Source organism: Xenopus laevis, chromosome 7S (genome assembly GCF_017654675.1).
Source record: "Xenopus laevis strain J_2021 chromosome 7S, Xenopus_laevis_v10.1, whole genome shotgun sequence".
Taxonomy (NCBI): Eukaryota; Metazoa; Chordata; class Amphibia; order Anura; family Pipidae; genus Xenopus; species Xenopus laevis.
Window position 1 is genome coordinate 60,663,755 of NC_054384.1, and position 21,768 is coordinate 60,685,522.

Sequence of the window (21,768 nt, forward strand, 5' to 3'; positions counted from 1 at the left end):
CAGAAAAAACTCTAATCTAGTTTAGTCTAATTCAATTAGATTCGAGTTTTAGATATTCAATTTTTTTTATTAACTAACCCCTCCAATTGAATTTCGAGTATATTCGAATTTATTAGAGTTAAAAAAACTCACATGAATTTGAAATTCAACCTTTGATAAATGTGCCTCTTACACTGTGATTCAGCAAAGCAAATTAGTATGCAAAATCATTGGCATTATTTACTGGAACTATGAAAACACACTGTTAAGTTTTGCTTTTCAAAATGTAAAAAAAAACAAAACAACCCCCCCACACACAACTTTTCAACTGTCTATGAACTACCCTCTGTTTTTTCATATATACAACAAAGCAAATAAAGATTAAATAGGAGTCCTTTATTCCTCTTTGCCTTCCTGCTCACACTCTGGAAGGACACCAAGGGGGACAAATGGTACAGGATAATGACATCACGGGTTACAACATAAAAACAGTTCTAACATTGTAGTGGGTGCATATGTATCAGTGTCTCTGTATATTGCTAGATGTATGTTGTGTGTCAGATATTTTGTATTTCATCTAGGTTTTGGTTTTCTTTTACTTTTTTTAAATTTTTTCTGTCTTTTGAAAAAATAAAACAGTCCACTGTCCAGCAGGGGTCTGCCTAAAAAGAATGAAGTCCTCTCCACATCTAGCCCTCCCATTCCTAAACCCCTGTAAAAGCCACACCCATGCTGGCAGCACCTCACTCCACATGGATTTTTGTCTCAGGCCTTTGCAAGCCGAGTTCAGCAGCTAGGAAGGCACCCTGGCCCAGGGCAGTGGCATAGGCCTGTCCATGTGGGAGGGGAAAGGCATTTGGAGTAGACTGGTTAGTGGTTCGATGATGGGGTATGGAATGGTAATTAGCTAGATTATCATACTGGGAGACTGCATTAATAGTACTCTGCCTCTTGGCATGAAGTGTTTGGTAAGGGTAGAAGATACTAGGGTCTCTCTCCAATACATCTGGATTATGACCTTGGAGGCTATGGCTCCTCTCTGGCTTAGGAGGAGGTGCAGCAGAGGCAAACTGTGCCTGCTCCTCCCTGTAACAGTCACGTTGGTGGTTGTCAGCCGGTCTGATATGTGAACGTTCAATATCCTCAGTGAGCCGGAGCTCTTTGTGATTGAGTCTCATGGGTTCCTGTTTTGTCACGTTATACTTATTTGTAGAGGAATGATATGATGTAAGGTCTGGGGAATTTGGCATTCCTTTGGCGCTGTAGTCCACAGGAGGAATTGGGGGACCATTTCTTCCCTCTGTGGGCTGCCAAAGCAAGGTATCTTGAGAAGGTGGAGTCCGCTGCTCAGTAGATATATCATGTTGCATTCGAGTCCTGCTTGATCCAGTTTGCTTCTGAGGAAGAGATGGCTTATCTTGATGGCCATTTCCAAACACAGGAGGTGGAAATGTTGTACGTTCGTTACCTTCTGCCCTTCCAGCGTAACGGACATCTTTAGTCTCTGCCACGCTTAACAAACCAGGAGTCTTGCCAGGATCAGAACGGCTTCGCAGATGAATCACATCTATGCCTGCTACATCCTCTACTAAGGATGGTGTGACATTATCATACTGAGACATTACTGGTCCTTTAGCTCTCTGCCGTGCCCTGTTCTCACGCCGCAGGGATTGCAGTCTGTATCTGTCCATGTCTTCCATGTCCCAAGAAATGTGAACAGGTCGTGGATGTTCTGGTGGTAGTGCAGGAGGAACATCTCTACTGATAAAATTGTGTTCCCGTAGAGTTCCTCTAGGATACGGAGGTAATCCTTGTGAACGATATGTGGCTTTGGGCTGCAATCTTGTAGTGTAAGAAGCAAAGTCCCGACTTGGGTAGGGAGGAAGTGGTCGTAGACGTAATGTGCCGTAGTGGTCAATATCACAGAAATTGCTGTCTGATGAGAAATAAGTTGGACCCCCTGAATATGGACTGTAGCGATAATGAACTCGTCCATTCTCAAAGTAAGGTTGCAGCTGAGTTACATGGTAATCTGATTGAGAGTTAAATGATGGGCATTGTTTGTACTGGTAAAGTGGTCGAGGGCAGTATGCTGGATCATCATCAGGAGGAACTTCTGTTCTTGAAATTGGAACAGTGCGGATAGGAGGTGGTTGCATAGGCACATGCAGAGACTGAACCCTTCGAATAGTAGGGTAGGAAGAAGAGTCATCTGAGTAGCTTCGGAGACCTGGGCTCATAGATATATAATCAGGTCTGTTCCTGGAGCGGGGGTGTTTGGTCTGATTTATGAAGGTGCCATAAAATGTTGAGGATGGGGTATCACATCTTGAACCATAAACTTGAGGAGGCATATGTGGTAGAAGTGTTTCTGCTCTATATGTCTTTGGCGCAACTGCCGACTTGTGATGCAGAAAAGGATCTAGTTGCTCCTTCAGACTCTCTGACTCATTATTCAAAGGATATGGGTGCCGGTAAGTGTTTCCTATTTCAGCATTCTCAGACTTGCCGGTGGAAATATTTGGCTGTCTGTATAAATCTCCCACATCAGCTGGGTCCTCTTGCTTAGTGTGGGGTATATAAGGTTGTCTGTAATTGACTCCTTGCTCATCTATATTCTCTGCCTTGAGAGGAGAATAGTTTTGTCTAGGCAATGCATCCTCTAGAGAAGAAGGGAGCATCATGGTGTTCAGGAAGGAGTGGTAGTTATTAGCAGTGATAGCATCATTGAAGTTGGAATGCATAGCAGTTGCCAGTCGACTATCCATTGTTCTAACTGGTGGAGTGGGTTTTGCAGTGCTGTATGCAGGGTGTGAAGGGAAGGATTCAGATCTCTGGTGAAGATGTGGTGGTTTCGAACTTTCCTTGGGTTTTTCAGTTGGTGGGGTGACAGGAACTCCTGAAGTAAATGCTTCACTTAGTATGATAGAATTCAATTTAACAGTTTCAGAAAGTAGCATCTCATCAGTAGGAACTGAAACAGAAACCTAGGATATAAAAAATATTTTCTGGTTAAAAACAGGTTTAAAATGTATAATACTATACTGTAAAGGTACAGCAGCATTAACCCTGAGTCTTAAGTGAATCTGAACCTTTATGAAACATTGTGTAATCAATAAGGTCATTGTGGTATGACATAGACTTAAAAAAACACAGATTTCTGTAATTAGCTAACCACTGATACACACATATCCATATACTTTTAACATATTCTTTTGTGGTAAAGTGCCGTAAGTGCAAAGGGAACTATAGTGACTTTTGCAGAACCGCTCAAGATGCAAAAATATATTTTTAATTGAATAGGAAAATAAAACACAGAACTGACTCAGGTTTGGTGCATGAGTATTTTCATATAATAAAAACAAAGTTACAGACACAGCATCTAATTTAGTACCATAACACCAATCCTGCACTAGACTAGACTTATGCCATTATAATGGTGCAGCTATTATTCACATTCAAATAAGCTTGGCTATAAGGTGAAACAGACACTATAAAATGAGGTGCTTTAAGAAAGATGATAAAGCTCACTGAGCTCAATAACACTGCTTGCATGTCCACACATTATTGAGTTTATAAAATATATTAAGCACCCATTAGGGATGCACTAAATGAAATCATTGATATATACAGCAATGATCTGGAGCCTGTCAGAAAACCAAACAGAACCCTGTCATAATAACATACGAGTGTGAAAGCTGTGGCTTGAATACCTGGTTTGATGAAGGACTAAGTCCAGGAGTGACTGCTGTAGGCATCTGTCCTGCAAGAGGATTATGGTTTTTCACAGGACTGTGATGCATTGTAGTGACAGAAAATGATGCGGTTGTGCTTGGTGGAGTAGCTGGAGATGTTTTATTGGATATGATTGGAGGACTGGCCGCTGGTGTTGCAGGACCAGATCCCAGTGGCTCCGGAGACATTTGTGGTGAGAACTCAAGTAGTGGCTTGTCCTCTGGTACCATTGGTGGAGGGGGCAGGGGCAGATCCATGAAGTGCATATAAGAAGGTTTTTTATTTGCAGATGCTTGTTGAGCAGATTCAGCCAGTGCTAATGCCAGCATGCGTGCAGGATTCTTTGGAGGGGGTGGAGGTGGAATGATAGAAACACTACTGACACAGGCTAGTTCCTGGGGAGATTCTGAGGCAGAAGCTCCTGCAAAAGAGAAAATAGCATCAATAAGATTAAAATATTTGTAAAGGAGAAACAAACCCTTTACCTACCCCCCCCCCCCAGAAATGCTCCTAACTTTTTTCTTAACCCACGGTGCAGAGCCACAGCATCGGAGTTCACCGTTCAGCCATCTTCCAGGTCTTCGCGTCTCCTTTGGGCGCTTCTGCAATTTGGTACATTTTGTCGCATGCACAATTGTCGCAAACCGGTTACATGCATATTCGCCACTTCGCCGGTCTCCGTCTCATTTTATCAAAGACCCGGAAGATGGCTGAGGTGAACTCCGATGCTGTGACTCTGCAACGAGGGGTAAGGGGGTTTTTTGGTAAAGGGTTTGTTTCTCCTTTAAGACTAAATGTGCTTTATATGCAAAATCCCTACTGTTACACTCCATATATAATGTGTGCATGATTATTATTATTGAGTCTTTTTGTGTTACTGTTTAAAACAACAAAAAACTGTAATTATTGCCTCTATGACATATCTGCAATACTGTGGCACCAACGTTCACATACTGAAGATACATATTCCTCAGAATGACGATATTGATATAACCCAATACCCTTCAGTTTTGTTCTTTACTAGGTTGCTAGTTAGGTGGCAGCCTCCCAGAGAAATGGCTGGAATGAAAAATGAATCTAGGGGAATTACTGCATTTACTATCTGGTGCACATCCCTGTTAAGGCAGGAACATCTTACTTGACCAAATGCCCTGCTTCATATATTGTCACTAGGGGCACCGAAAGGATGCCGAATACAGAAATGAGATTTTTTTTACCTTAGCACTCATGGAGGTCACACTACCGCATACTATCTAAGCTGCATGAACCCATACTAATGGTAAAACAATCTTATTGGGTTTATTTAATGTCTAAATGTGGTTAAGTAGATTTAAGGAATGGTGATCCAATTTATGTAAAGATCCCTTTTAAAAAAATCTACACATTCATTTTCACACTAGCTGTTGGACTGTCACTCAGCAGGCTTCTGGTAAAACATCTAATTTCCTCATGTGCAAATTCAAATATAGCTTTTGCAAAACCAGAAACTCTTTAGTGACCTCTTCCGTAAAACTGTGATTTTATAGTTTGCACCAGTGTGCAGTGTATGTAATAAAACGTATTATTTTTTGCGCAAAAAGATTATGCCTCATTGGCGCATACCTTAAAAGTGTGCTAAGATACACACACACACATATATATATATTTGGCTGTCAGCCCCCACCACGGAGGTAGGTGAGGGGGATACTTCCTGACCTTACTATAAGGTCGTAGGGAGATCCTTTGATTGTTTTTATTTATTTCACTCACAGGGTATGTTTTTCCCTGTCACAACAATCACGTAATTTGATACTGGGTGTTTAATTAGCATTGAGAGTCACTGTAGTATTCACCTATACGTGATAGGTGCACTCCTATGACACTACCACTGATATAATGCACACAATTGGCTCAGCTCCATGACACTATCACTGATGCACACAGTACTATAACCACTACCACTTTTTGTGATGTCACTGGCATGGTTTTGGCGCCATTTTTGAATCCTGTGTGTGTATATAACTTCATGTTCACTTTAGGCTCTGCTCTTCCTGATGACGGCTTGAGTTTGTAAGCCGAAACGTTGAAATAAATCTACCAGCTTTTTTTCACTTATCAAGACCTATGTGTGCGGAAGTTTTTTTTGCTTTATAGATATGAATTTTATACACACACACACACACACATTTATAGAAAAATTTGCAACGCTACCACTGTCAAGAAGAATATTACACTCGGAAATTCCAAATATTAGTCTTGCTACTGCAAAAATGTTTTCCCAGTTTAAGACATTTGTTGTAATTCCCTCTACATGTCTACCGTTAATTAAGAAATACCGTATGTGTGTTTTTTGTTACTAAACAAGAAATTAACAGTTTTCTCACTACCGTAATAATACAATACAAACAGCTTTGTTTCTCTATACAAAGCTATAGTATCTGTATTTTAAAAGGTTTTTTTTACAGTCACTTCAGCATGGTTGTTAAATTAATATGTACTTACCTTGAGGGGAAGTAGGAGGGTGAGCTTTTTTCTGATTTGCTTTTGACAATTCTGTATCACCTTTCTGATACTCTGAAGCTACATTTGTGATACCAAGTTCCAAGTTGCCATTTTCTACATATTTCAAGTCACTACTTTGCAGAGGCTGGGGAAAACTGTGAGTAAATAGTCCTGCTTTATCTTCACTTTGTAATCCGTCTGGGTTACACTGAGTAATTACAGGAGTAACTGTAGACCATGGATCAATTGTTGATGGTGTGGATGGAAGTTTGGAATCCATGATCTTACAACCATAATTGGTTTCAGTTTCTTTAGAATTGCCACTGCTTTCTCTGTACCACATTATTGACTGGGAGACAACAGTATTGCCTTGCATACCTCCGAACATTTCTGATACCCGACTAGGGAGAGAGATGGTGACAGGCTCTGAGATTGTTAATGGAGGAGATTGAACTGCTTTACGCCCCACTTTAGGTGACAAGGCCTGCACAACTTTTTCTGCAAATGATGCAGTTTTGGACACTTTATCTGTACTAGGACTGCGGTCAGGAGTTCGAAAAGGACTAAAAACCTTCTCTTGGAAAGGAGAGAAAGGTTCACAGCCAGTGACAGTGCCTGGGTTTTGTGAACCACTTTGCACTTTATCCTTGCCATTGCTAGCAAAAATGTCAATCTGAAAAAAATTGTCTGGTCCTTCAGAGTCTAGTTTGGGAGGGCTGCACTGAAAAGACATTGGGTCGAAGTCCAAACTGGCCATTCCAATGTCTGGTGGGCTGAGATCCTCATCCTCAGGAGAGCGACCCGACAGCATAGCAGGGACATGAATCAAACCCTCATCTCCATCACTATCATGGTCACGGGGCAGATTATCATAGGAGTTGCAGCGGTTGCAGCTATCCAGAAGGTCCCCATTATATGAAGCAGACAGAGCGTCACTGCTGGAACGAGGACGACGTGGGCGAAACAACTTTGACTCTCCTGGAAGTAGTTTAATGTTTTTAGTGTGAAATAAAATCTATTCTGCTCATTAAAATATTATTAACCATCAATATAAATCTACATACATTGTTATAATTTAACATTTTGTTTTGAATTGCCTCAAACCTCTCTAGTTTATTATGTAAAGAATACAGCCTGACTATTTGCTCTGCTGTACATAACAAAATAGTTCCTCTTAAGTGAATATCAGTATGTGACAATTGACAAAATATGCAATACAGAAACATTAAGGGGCTGATTTACCAAAGATCATAGTTGTGCAATCCAAGGATCTTGGTTAAAATAACATAAATAAATAAGGTTGCTGGAGTATAAAAACTATCAATTCTAAAACAAGAATGGGGTTTTTTTTGGCTCGGATTACGCAATTATAATCTTTCATCATTAACAAATCACCCCCTACATGAACATATGCATTATACAGGGCATATGTACATTGATTTGTTCTGCTCTACACAAGAAATGTAGATTTATAGCAATGATAGAGATCTAACTCTTTGCTTGAGTTAGAGTTGTGGTACAAAATTATACATGTTTTAGAATTGCCACACTTTGCAGATGAGCGTGGGAGTCACACAACTCTTGGATTAGCAACAGAAGGTGTGTGACCTCACGCGCCATCATTTGTCAGCCAAGCATGACAAGTTCTATAGTTAAAGGAGAATTCAACCGTTAACTAAAAAAACCCTACCCTCCTACCCTATGTAGACCCCCTCCATGCAGATTCAGGGATCGCAGTTCACGGCAGCCATCTTCCGGGTCTGAGACTGGCGAATCTGTGCTTTCGCAGTTGGAGCAATTTCCCGGTTTGCCACAGCTGTGTACGCTCCAAAATGGACGGAAATTGTTGAAGTGCCGGAAGAAGACACAGAGACCCAAAAGATGGCTGCCATGAAGTGCAATCCCTGAATCTGCACCGAGGGGTAAGTAAAAAGTTAGGGCCATTTCCCGGGGGGGGGGGGGGGGATCAGCTAGGCTGGGGGCGTCTAGGGGGGGGTAGTTGAATTCTCCTTTGACAAGATACTTTTATGTAAGTTAAAGAGGAGAAGAAATAAATATTTTACCTTTTAAGTTTAAATAATTAATCAAATTTGCATGGATCCATAGGCTTTTAAAGGTGGCCATAGACGGGCCGATAAAAGCTGCAGACAAACCGAGTCTGCAGATAATTGGCTCATGTGTGTGGCCCTCCGACGGTGTGGGCTTCCCTGGCCATCGGGCAGGTAAAAATACCTTTGGATCGCAAACCGCATCTGTTTGTTCATGCGGTCCCGCAATTCAACAGCCTGTATTGCTTTCATTATGATCCTAGGGCCCACGATTGGATTAGCCCGATATCGCACATCTTGAAGGATGGCATATCGGGGAGAGATCCGCTCGTTTGCCGAAATTGCCAAACGAGTGGATCTCTATGTGTATGGCCACCTTAAATTGACCATACATTAATTTGGTCCTTTAAACAAACATGCCAGATTATCTGTCAGTGTATGGGGCCCTCCGACAGGGCTACAGGTAGATTTCTGGCTGAAAGACAGTGAGATGGGGTTCTGGCTGGTTTGATCCTCACATTGAATAGAGGGCCGCATTGGTTCATTGATGCAGTCTGATGCATGATGTTGCTGTCCAAATAAGAATAAAGACGGTTTTTTTGAAAAGGGAGTGCTGTCTACTGGATGAAATTTGCCTCAAAAGCCCCAATTCTGTTTGTAGTAATGTGGACACTGGCCCCAGGACCAACAGATCAGATTAGCTCAGTTTTACCCAACTTTAGTGGTCATATTGAGGGAAAGATCTGCTTGTTTGGTGATCTTGCCAAACGAGATGATCTTATAATGTATGGCTACCTTAAACACATTAATAGAAAGCCTTGTATTAAGGGAAGCCCAAATAAAACACATTTTATTTATAAGAGACTTAATTAACTTTAACAATGTATACAATGTATACGATTAAGTGAATGTAGTATGGTTTAGCAAGTGTTCAGAGTTGGAAAATCATTGATGTGTTTCGACGTTTACTTCTTGCATATTCCTAGTAAACAAGACTCAGCCATGTGATTGTTTATTCTCACTACAAGAGTCAGTGATCTGAAATACCATTGTTTTCTTATACTATATGACAAACCTACCTTCTGATGATTTTTCTTATAAAAGTAAAGAGACCAACGAGAGAACAAACAAATAATAGCATAAGCTTATATTATCCCTGCAGCTGTTCCATTGAATTCTCCTTTACAATGGTGCTAGGCAAAACTTTGAAGTAAAAGCCTAGTTTACTATTTTTGTTCTGTAAATAGATTTTTGCTCTTGATAACAATGGGGAACTTAGGGGACTCTAAATAATATACCATAATACATACCATCTGCTGCATGCAAGGAACTGAGAGACTCCTCACTTTTAGCTGATCGCATGGTGCTACTATCTCTTCCACCTGTAGAGAAAATAAAAATTAACCAGTGTCAGTAATCAGAAATGAACTAAATGTTACCATTTATATTGCAGGCAGCCTATTCAAATGGATATTATGCAGGAAGCCAGTAATGACCACTCCCGGTTTTTAATCCACACCCACTTTAAATCACACATGTTACCATAAGAACTTTTAAGACCATGTCCACATAAATGGTGGTAGTACCCAAAAAAAAAAACCCACTCGTGAAAAATTATATTAAAACATACCCTCCAATACATATGCCTTCCCCTCCCCTGTGGATAACACAGGGCCCTCCGCACACAATTAAACACCTTAGGGGCCCCTAACAACAATTTACAAATGCTAACAAACGCCCAGAACAAACCCTAACGACTCACATCCCACAGACAGAGTAGGGCGCACACAGAGTGTGGCAGGCAGAGTATGGTGCACACAGAGTGTGGCAGGCAGAGTATGGTACACACAGAGTGCATTAGGCAGAGTATGGCGCACGCAGAGTGCGTCAGGCAGAGTTTGGCGCACGCAAATAAAGTGCGTCAGACAGAGTATGGCACACACAGGGAGCATAGGACAGGCAGAGAATGGAACACTCACATGAAGAATAGGCACTATCTGTGATAGTTGATCTGTGATAGTAGGAGGTTTAGATCTAGCATTTGAGGAAGGGCAGTCCAGAAGTTAAGTGGAGTCCTAAAATAGTACCTCTGAATGTTTATGGATTATAGCATGGATAGTAGCCTTAAAAGCTTGTAAGGTAAATACGCCACAACTCAAAACCACTTGTGAATTAATAAGTGCAGGTTACCTGCAAATGCCATGGACTTCATTTCCAAAGGCTCACTTGGATTACGCTGTAGTTTTCGTTTAGACATGGATGCTGATGTTGAAGATGATGATTTGCCTATGCTAAAAAAGGAACGCCAGCTTCCAACAGGAGACTTTTTCATTTTACTTGGTGGCCTTTTTCTAAAAAAAACGAGAAACAGAATACAAGTATTAACAAACATGATGGTTTATGAAACACAGGAAATGAGACGTTGCAACTGTTGAAATCAAATCCATGCTAGTACTCTATTATGGAACCATAAATCTACAAACTGACATTCAGTAATGTCAATTTAAGTTAATTTATTACAAATTATTATTATTCTGTATGCAACAGAAAACAATTATTTTGAGTATTTGTTATTACAGACAGTTCACCTCTGGCAACTGTGTTTGCCCATTGTAGGTATGACCCCTAGGTATATTGATCCCCTGCACAGTCTACTTGCATACCAAGGTAACTGAATGATGTAATAGCCTCAGTGTATTTATCTTGTGTTGTGTTCCTTACTAAAAGGTCATGGGGAGGACAAAACAATATGAAAGGGTAGTACATTTCTTGCTACAGCATGGACTTTGCACAGTGTTGCAAATCATGTTACAGCAACATAAGCAATCATTCTTATTTGATCAATAAAAAGCAAGATATTTTTGTTCAACAGAATTGCAGGCAAATGCTGTATAACCAGATAACCTGTAACAATGACAAGGAGATTTTTAGAGCAAGCAGACAGTAAAATTGTGGATTTTCTTGCAGTTTTCGAATTCTCTCCCACAGCCCGGACAAGCAATTAGGGTAAAGTACTCATGCAGAAACTCATCCTAGTGGGGATTATTTACTAATGTTGGATATACAGTAGCTGCACCAGCACAGTAACTGCTAACAAGAGATACTGCTTCATTGTTATTTCTGCAATAGACTGATAAAAGCCAATAATATTCTGAGTATTAATCATTATGGGATAATGCCCTGCTGCAATTTTGCCCTATGTTAGTAAATTAAATGGAGTGTGAATGTGATAGAGCTATTTTACATTTTTAAATGCACTGAAGCAGGAATTGATGTGCATGCTGAACATTCTTTGTAATAAGCTTGTACACCCTGACTTTTACTACGGAGCCATGCTGTAATAAATTCAGATTGCAGTTTGGCATGAAAAAAGTCTTTGCCTGAAAAAGACATCTGGATGGCAGCATAAGTTGCTCCAAAACCTGTATATATCATTCAGCAAATGTGCAAGCTACCTATGCCATGTTCACTACTGCAATCCCATACATAACTGATGCTGTCTTTTAAACTGTGCGCCAATAAGAAGCTGGATAGTCCTTCACCACATCTCCCTTGAAAGAGGTGGTGTCCCTGATTCCAAAAATAATGTCAAATATTCATTTGTCAGACCACAGGATAGTTTTCCACTTCACCTCAGTCCATCTCAAATTAGCTTGGGCCAGGGGAAGGCAACAGTTATGGATCATCCTTATAAACGGTTTCTTCTTCGCATGGTAGAGATTTAACTTGCATTTGTGGATGCAGTGACAAACCAAGTTTACAGACAATGGTTTGCGAATGTATTCCTGAACCCATGCAGGTCTGGTTTTTATATAGGGCCGTCTGAGGGTCCATATCATACCATTCAATTTAAGCTTTTAGCCTAGTCCCTTTCAAACATAGATTTTTCTGGATTCTCTGAATTTTTTAATCTTTGCAATTTAATTGTTGAGGAATGTTATTTTTTTGCCCCTATCCCAAATGTGTTGTTGGCATCAAATCCAAAATGATCATACATTTTTCAGAAAACAACATTTCTCAGTTTCAACATTTGATATATTTTCCTTGTGCTATTTGTAATTCAATATAGGACTTAAATAATTTGCATTTCATCCCATTCTCTTTTTATTTACATTTTACACAGTATCCCAACATTTTAAACAATTGGGTTGCAGAATCGAGTGTTCATAACCATTTGGGATACATAACCCTAGACTGGGATGTTTCAAAGAATAATATGAATTTAGTTTACACCGCAGCACGCTTGGAACCTCCACTTCAGAAGGCGATGTCAACAATGTAACATTTTAATAATGCTGAAGGTTAATCCTATCCCAAACTACAAACACTGAATAAATGGGAACAAGGCCGAGGGACTCCGGTTGTGGCAAATTAATCAAAATGTTTTGGGCTGAAAGGAACCAACAAATATGTTAATGTGTCAATTGACGGGAGAACATATATAAAATTCTGTGTGACAGGTACAGTGTTACTACATCTTATTTGCCCAAACACTGAGGGCCCTTTTTTACAGACCTTGGCACATGCAGCATTTCCTTTGCCAACCCCCCTCCCTGTCCCCAATAGGCCCTGGTAACTTGTGGGCTGATGCAACTGAGATAAATTTCTCAACACTCCACATGGCAGCAGTGCCCCTGCATACACCTCTCCTCTTTGTTGGCAGATGGTAACCAAAAATATTTATTTCCTACAAAATGTCACAAAATATTTGATTAAAATTAAATCAGTCACACACACACACACACACTGTTTAATCTACCATACTAGACAACAAGTAACCTTACCTTTCAGTAGGGAAATCAATTACTGTGTGGAATCTGCCCTGCAATGCAGCTGGTCCCTCTCCCACCTCAATGTACTTGCTGTCAGCCACAACAGGGGAATTGATTTGGGCCTGAGTCCTTGCTTGAGCCTCCTCAAGACTAAGTAGCTTTGTAGATGGAGAAGATACTAACAGGGACTTGGGCCGGGACAAAGAAGTGTGACCTACAAAAGAGAAAATCTAGTTTGTGACACAATATTTGATGTGGTAAATAAGGTAGTCAGATTATTATCTTACAAATTATTTTCAAAAGGTACACATCCTGCATTAGAAATCTCTAACTTGTGCTAAATTCATTCATTTAACCACTCAAAAAACAAAAATCTTTGGAGAGATAATGCTTAAGTATATGGGAAGACAAGAATCACTCATCAGAATTGAGAAACTGCCTGACTATATTACAACAGCATCAAGTAGAACAAGAAAAATACTGAAATAGAACCTGTCATTTTCTAAGCATTACTATAAGCCGACACTATATGAACAGTGCAATGTTTGCACTGCTGACGTAAACTTGCTTTTCTTGTATGGAAAGGCTAACCTTAAACTATAAGTAGTTTGTATTGTATTCTTTAGTCTGTCCAGGGTGGGGTTGTTTAGCAACTTAAGCTACTCTAAACTCATGTAAAACTACAAATTGTTTCATGTTTAAGACACAACCTGGATTATATTGACTGCTTAATATTTAATTATAGATTATTATAAATAAAATTGTCAGTAAAGAATGCAAGAGTATACTTAAAAAATTCTATTTGTTTTACAGATGACATGGAAATTGCAAAAGTTGAATTTATTACATTTTCACGGTTATAACCCACACATAGAATTGCAGCTAATTCCTCAAAAAAAAAATTCCTTTAAAAGTAACCCAGGGTAAAACATTACATTGTGTTCTGTCCCTGCCATGGTTGAGTCTCTGACTGATACACATGCAATAAAAACAAGGCCATATTACAAGAACTAAACATACAGGTTTTATAGATGTCTATACTTGTCATGCACTACAGACAGCTATACATCTTGTATAATCTCAAAACTTTGAATACATATTGAAATACAAATATTGCAACTAATATATGAAACCATTGTATTTTGAGCTTATTTTTTTCCATCTATAGCTTCCTCCATCACTGATCACAAAGACAAATTGTTCATTCATGATCGGGTGATATTAGATATATTTAGCTCTAAGATCCTAAAACCTTTACTCATTAATTTATGATTGTTATTAAAGAAGTTTTCATAGAGCCATGTGAATTATCATAATTGTATTCTAAAGCCAAATTTTTAGGCTGAAGCAAATGGTTAAAATGAAGCCCTGTAAAGCAATACAAGAACAATAAAATATTTTAACAAGCCTAAATACATCTTTACCTATGTAAATATTTAAGAATTACTCACCAGCACCCTCCCGTATCACAGAACTAAGCTTAGGACTAAAGAGAACCTCCACATGGTTTAGGATAAACTCCACTACCACAGACTGTATGCGCACTTCCATGAAAGCTGCAGTACCACTGAAACACGCAGACTCAATCTGTTTTGACCTAAAAGCAAAAATAAGTTAAATTAGAAAACAGCCAGTTACAGCTTAGCTTCCTTATTCACTGCACTAATGACCAGCCAACAGGCATGTATTTGAATGCAAGATAATAATAATAATGTGTATAATGCCTTGCAAAAGTATTGAGATATTTTGCAGAATAACCAATTCTACACTGAAAGTGCGTGAAAGCTGCTTGCATAATAATTCTGTCACCACACTTTAAAAGTTTGTAGTGTTTGAAGAAGAAAGAAGCTTGAAGTCATTTTAGGTATGTATTTGAACACTGTTTAGGGAAATGATTTTTGGGAAATCTGGTTCATAGTTGGACTGGAGAATTGGGGGCCCACTGGAGCTGCAAAATGAAGGGCCCTCCTGGCAGTCCCCGGGGGACCCTTCGCGACCTCCAAACTCGCACCGCGTGCATGAACATGTGCAAAAAACGCTTCGCAATAGCTCATCATCTGATCACGGGTGTAGGAATGGGCCCATGTGGGCCGGGGCCCACCGGGTTTTTTCTCAGTGTCCCGACGGTCCAGTCCGACCCTGTGGTTCATACTTACCCCAAGGGGCAGTTCTACCAAAGGGTGAAAATGAAAGCTTACCACGGTAAAATTCCAACACTCTCTATTCATTCCTACGGGATTTTTTAAAAGTTCACTGTTGATAAACACCTCTAAAAAAAACATAGAAATGAACAGAGAGGGGTGGAATTTCACTGTGGTAAGCTTTAATTTTACACTTTTATAAAAATGTTTACTTCAAAATGTGTCTTTAAAAAATATCAGTATGCAACTTATGCAAATATAAAAAAAAATGCAGAGTGTATCCTTAAATCTCTTTCTACAACATACCAGGAAGTTTGGGTACCATACCGGAGGAGGTTGGGGGCCCATACGATTGCCAAATTCTTAGTGTGCATATTGGTAATAGTGCAGTATGTCGCAAGTCTTGATAAGTGCCGCATAAGGAACTCCAGTGTTCTATGTAAAAAAAATTAAAAAGTGAGAAACAGGACAACTCAGAGATATTACCGTGGCATACAAACACATACTGTAGTCATGTACAAAACTGGCCTATAGTCACTACAATGGATGAGTTCCGAACTGTTGAAAATGAAATCTTTTTATCTTGGTAACGGAATTGTTTGGAACGTTTCATTGTGAGCTGCTTCATCTGTAATGAGGATCAGTGGTAAAGTCATGGCAAAACAGTAAAGAACAGCAAAAAACAGCAGAACAGATCTAAGAACAATACTACATCTTTGTATAACTGCCATGTCTCTCTATTGATGTGTTTTTAAAACACAGTTCATAAATTGACATATGTAATTATCATTTATTTATAATGCTATGTAGGGGTATAATTATGTATGAGGAAAACTGACATAGTTACACAATGTACAAAACAAAATCATTACGTATGCCAACAAAGGGCTTGCTACATCAACAAATTTACTATAGTTACTAAACCCTTATGATCAGTGCCTCTAAATGTTCTCTGTCTGCAAAAATATATTCACTGAAAAAACCTAAATGGTTAATCTCGACACAAATTTGTGTGCGCTGGCCTCAAAATTTGTGTGCGCCCGCATAAGCACACACCTTACATGGACACTTGCTAGAGAGGGCTATGTCCATGACTGGAGCACTCAAAAAACAATGTAGCAGCAAGGACTAAGTACTACTGAAGCACTAAAGAGGGTTCCTAACAGTAACCCACTTGCCTGGGGACATGAATTGTTTGAAGCTTGCTTTTCCTAACCAAATAAGACAACAGCTATGTATGCCCAGAAATAACTGTGACAATAAAAATTATATTACATTTAACAAATGAGAAGATGTGATTTTGCTAGTTAATACATGGGGTTGGGAGAATCTGAGTGCAGGAATGTCATGCCTGTGTATGCAGTTTTAAGAAAAGCAGACATACAGTAGATGAAAAGCCTTAACAATCAAGTCTTTGCATGATCACCTTTATTTCTAAACATTCCTTTATGCTATGTGGGCAAAAAAGTCTTGATACAGGCACAAGTGTACTAGACTGTAATCTCATACCAACCATATTTGCTGTATTTACAGTTCTATATGCAAAAGAGATCTGCTCTGCTCTATTAACCTTATAACAATATGAATTCTCTAGTTTGTTTTCCCGAGCGACATGCACATGAGCAAAGCGGCACCAATAGAAAAGTTAAGCATAAAGTTTACACATAAATTTACCAGCAAGGGGAACTAAGCTGTTATGGTAGATGGATAAGAAAAGTAAGCTGGTACATTATGGTCACACAGTGTATTTATAAGCATCTTAGATCTAAATATTCTGAAGCATTGAAAGTAGGGATGCACCGAATCCAGGATTCATTTCAGGTTTCGACCAGGATTCAGACTTTTTCAGCAGGATTTGGCCGAAACCTTCTGCCTGGCTGAACCGAATCCTAATTTGCATATACAAATTAGTGGTGGGGAGGTAAATCATGTGAATTTTTGTCACAAAACAAGGAAGTAAAAAATGTTTTCCCCTTCCCACCCCTAATTTGCATATGCAAATTAGTATTTGGGTTTGGTTCTCTATACAGCCAAATCTTTTGCAAAGGATTCGGCCGAATCCAAAATAGTGGTTTTGGTGCATCCCTAATTGAAAAAGAAGTACTTTTTCATTTTTAGGCATACAGTTTAGCACGAGTTTTCTAGATGCAAACATGCTTCTTCCAAAATATCTTATATGTATGAACAGAAACTAAAATCCTACTCAGTCTATCACTAACATATTTGTAGATAAAGACAGCATACAAGATATAATGGTCTGGATGGTCTCCCCTAATAGCACCTTAAAATAAAAGTCCACCAATGCCTATTTTGATCATAATATACTACAGGTATGGGACTTCTTATCCAGAATGCTCGGGACCTGGGGTTTTCCAATCTTTCTGTAATTTGGATTTCCATACCTTAAAAGTCTATTAAAAACTCACAATAGGCTGGTTTTGCTTCCAATAAGGATTAATTAAATCTTAGTTGGGATCAAGTACAAGGTATGGTTTCATTACTACAGAGAAAAAGGAAATCATTTTAAAAAATTTGAATTATTTAATTATAATGGAGTCTATGGGAGACAACTTTTCAGTAATTTGGAGCTTTCTGGATAACAGGTTTCCAGATATCGAATCCTATACCTGTATTACAATTTTTTTTATAATAGTATGCTTGTACACATTATCAATCAACTCACATATTTTTGGGTTTATGAACTAACCTGTAATGAGGTGGGGGAAGCTGTTGGATAACATCATGAATTTTCACCAGTCTTTCTTCATCGGTGGCCGCTGACACAGCATCCTGATGAAAGAGAAGGCAGAGAATGGGGAGTCAAATAAATGCCATGGTGGCCCTAACAAACAATTCCAACAATACTTTTTAGAAATTATATATATGACTTTACCTGACAGGCCAAGCACTGTAGATTTTGCATTTACTGGTTCTTTGTTTATTACTGTGAATCACATATTGCTAGGTAATGTACAATAATTAAGGGGTAATTAATAAAAGTTGTAAAGTTTGATGATGGGCTAATAATCCATAGAATGCCACTCAAGAGGCAAGATAAGATTCCTCATTTGCCGGAAAGAAATTATAAAGCAACAACTTCCTTACAGAATATTTATATTTAGCATCTCCTTACTAGACAAAGAACATAAAGCAGGAAGGATAACATATTAGTTATCGTCATCAGAAGGCGGTTATAAAGCTCCGGATATTGGAATATACTTACAGAGAATTTTTCATACAATTGATATGTGAGGAGAGGGTTTGGGAGTTCCCGGAAGTAGAGTTTGCAGAGAGAACCAACACAGTGAATGTCCTGGATATACACATCTTTAGTTAGGTCTGGAATCTGTTCAGAGTCAAATTCATGACTGGCCAGTAAAAGAAAGACATTTTGCTTAATTTGAGTCCAAAGTTTTGAGACACAGCATATATTTGTTTTTATTTCCCCGAAAAATATAAAGTAGCAAATTGTTAAATACTCAGTGTTAAATACTGTCCTCTATAAAACGTGTGATTTGAAACACTAAATGAAATGTATAAAATTTCATGTTAGGAAATAAAAAAAAAAAAGTACATACTTTTTGCACAGAACATTCACACTCTGCATATTTTCCTTTACACATGAATGGAAGTGGCCACAGTAGACGAAAAATAATGATATGCTACATATGGCACCAGCAGAAGTGCAAGTTCAAAATAGGTGAACTCACCGTAGTTTTTGGATGTTAGACGCAATTCCAGACAGACGGTAGATTCCATCAACAACGCCGTGCTTTTCTATGAACTCTGTACAACTCCTGAGGACTTGGGGGACTTCACGTGCAGAAAATAAGAAGGGTTAGAAGTTAAGAGCTGTAGCTTATTGTGCTAGAGACAAAGACGTGAATGCTCTTGTCATCATGGATTGTGCTGGGTACAGTACATTTACTGTATAGTATCTCTTTTTAAAAGTCTGGGGTGGGGGTTATTCCTGCTAATGCACATGGAGAAATTCAATTAATGGGCACATTTGTTTCTGTCATGACTCACAACAGCAATAGACCATGTACCCTGGGCCTCTATTTCCGTTGTATTTTTCTTGAAAGGGCATTTTAACACAATATCAAGGTAGTGGGTGGTGAAAGGGAAGACAGGGGCCAACCAATCGCAGACAATAGCATTTTAGACATTATTAAGGCTAATAGCACACAGGTTTTCTCAGTTGACACATATAGATCAGCTGCCTTCTGCCCCCTATACATGTGATACTGACAGTATACATACAAAACAGATTTCCATGCTAAAATGCATGCTTCAGTGCTTCTGCACCAAAATCTGCTGACAGGCAGATTCTGTAAATGTCAGTACAGATGCACATGTGGTGTCAGAAGGCTGCAGATTGGGTGGCTGTTCTGGCAAAATATATGACATTTTTAAGAAAAAAAAAAAATAGAAATCAAGTTCTTAGAGATGAGACAGGGGCACCCCGAAAATTTCCTCATGCAGCAGAACTAATGTCAACAGACCTTTGCATTACTAACTGTCACTCTCTATCCCAAGCCAGGTTTTCTGTGTGACAAAATCTGAAATTATTGTGTGTACCTCTTTGCAACAGTAACTCTGAAAAGCTTTAAAGGAACAGTTCAGCGTAAAAATAAAAATTGGGTAAATAGATAGGCTGTGCAAAATAAAAAGGTTTCTAATATAGTTAGTTAGTCAAAAATTAAATGTATAACGGCTGGAGTGACTGGATGTCTAACATTATAGAACCGAACACTACTTCCTGCTTTTCAGCTCTCTAACTCTGAGTTAGTCAGCGACTTGAAGGGGGGCCACATGGGACACTTGCTCATTTAGTTTGCAAGTGATTTATGCAGCTCAGATTGAAAAACAACAGTTATGACCCATGTGACCCTGCCTCAAGTCACTGATTGGTTACTTCTTGGTAACCAATTAGTGGAAACCAAGAGATCTGCATGTTAGACATCCAGTCACTCCAGCCTTTATACATTACATTTTTGGCTAACTAACTATATTGAAAACATTTACCCAGTTTTTATTTTTATTCTGAACAACTCCTTTAAACATGCCGATATGTAGAATATATATTTTTTTTAAAAATGTCAGTGACACAAAATTTCTGTATTTAGTGCATCAAAGTTGGCAAAAACACAGATTAGCCTCTTTGCCAAGTGAGATATGGGGTGCCAATTTGCACAACTGAAACTGGTACAGAATCACTGGGGCCTACATGCACCAGCCTGCCTCTGTACACAAACCTGCAGAATTTTTTATCAACACAATGATCCTGAAGAAAATGCTGAAATTTATGCCGCAGAGTAGCATTTTAATCAGCCATATTACACCAGCCTTTAAGCTACATAACGGAGGCAAAAGCTCCTCCAAGTAGAGAAATAAAAATTAAATATTATTAAAATAACTGACCTGTTATGCAATACTCAGGTAAAATATAGCATTATGTACATATCTATACAAATACACACACTTACGCTATATCAGAAATAACCTGGCTGGATTTCATTCATTACTCAATTCAATATGCTAATTTCGTTTCACATTCCTGGTGTTTGGCTTGGGTGAATAGTAATGTCACTAATCATCTGCCTCTAATAATTATGACATTTTAATTTTTCCATGTGATAAACGCTTTGTAAATTGAAAATATACCCCTTTTTCTAGTTGGGATTATGTAGAAAAGTTGCACTAACCCTAACTGAGCTTTCAAAAATAAATACAAAATTGAAAAACAGTTTTTAGTTCATTATTTTCTGCCTCAACTTGTTCAACTGTGAAGTGATGGATTCTGGAATAATTTCTGGAATTTCACATAGTGTTTATGCAACCTTTCTTTAAGCACAGATTAATGAGCTCATGTAAAAAAGGGGGTATATTTTCCTTTTATAGTCCATAAGAATAACTCCCATGCGATAAGACTGTACACTGCATTTTGGCTATTTATTTATGATGAATTTAAGTAAACAGTTGTAAGCCCTCACTATTTGTACTGACAAGTATCTGTCACAATGTTTGCAGCTATTACCTACTTTTTGTATATCACAGCAGAAAATGTTGATGCTTTGCAAACAAAAGATAATGTTAATAATGATAACACAAAAGGCCTGATGCAAGTATGTTTAAAAGTTGCTTGAGCGTACAGGCTAAAGGTGGCCATACACTATAAGAGCCACTCATTTGGAAAGGTCGCCAAACAAGCAATATCTTTCCAGATATGCCCACCAAAGGCAGGCGAAATCAGGTTAATCTGATTGTTTAGTCCTAGGGCTAAAATACAGAATACAATGACAGGAATAGGTACCGTGGGCATGAGGAATGCATCAACTAGCAGATGTAATCCTTGATCCAATGATAAAATGAAACCTGACCGATCGGCATTTGGTCAGTTTATGAGTTGGGGAGGCCTGGCCCCATACACAGGCAAATAAGTTAGTCTAAAGGATCCAAGTCGGCAGCTTAAATCTGCCTCTGTATGGCCACCTTGGCCTTTTGAGACAGAGTCAGCAGCTTATTTACCTGTGTATGGGGTGCTCCATCTGCCTTTGCCTACTGATGTCTGGTTGAAAACCAGCCCGGTTTAAAAAAATCCTATCGGAT

At 38.9% G+C, this 21,768-nt stretch overlaps 1 protein-coding gene across 13 annotated transcripts in view; it reads right to left on the minus strand.

Moving 5' to 3' along the window:
• Positions 1 to 354: 354 nt before the first annotated feature.
• Positions 355 to 21,768, minus strand: part of arhgap32.S (Rho GTPase activating protein 32 S homeolog) — a 210,147-nt gene continuing 188,733 nt past the window's right edge. For 11 of the 13 annotated variants that reach the window (XM_041571305.1, XM_018227720.2, XM_018227723.2 and 8 more), the window contains 11 exons: positions 18,867 to 18,969; positions 18,380 to 18,524; positions 17,864 to 17,946; positions 15,463 to 15,591; positions 14,467 to 14,612; positions 13,028 to 13,229; positions 10,434 to 10,594; positions 9,554 to 9,625; positions 6,196 to 7,173; positions 3,693 to 4,135; positions 355 to 2,966 (listed from right to left, as the gene is read on the minus strand). In XM_041571305.1, coding sequence (XP_041427239.1) covers positions 723 to 2,966; positions 3,693 to 4,135; positions 6,196 to 7,173; positions 9,554 to 9,625; positions 10,434 to 10,594; positions 13,028 to 13,229; positions 14,467 to 14,612; positions 15,463 to 15,591; positions 17,864 to 17,946; positions 18,380 to 18,524; positions 18,867 to 18,969 — 4,706 coding nt within the window. In that variant the 3' untranslated portion in view covers positions 355 to 722. The remainder of the gene's footprint in view (positions 2,967 to 3,692; positions 4,136 to 6,195; positions 7,174 to 9,553; positions 9,626 to 10,433; positions 10,595 to 13,027; positions 13,230 to 14,466; positions 14,613 to 15,462; positions 15,592 to 17,863; positions 17,947 to 18,379; positions 18,525 to 18,866; positions 18,970 to 21,768) is intronic. The other 2 variants (XM_018227717.2, XM_018227722.2) reach the window with 1 other exon arrangement.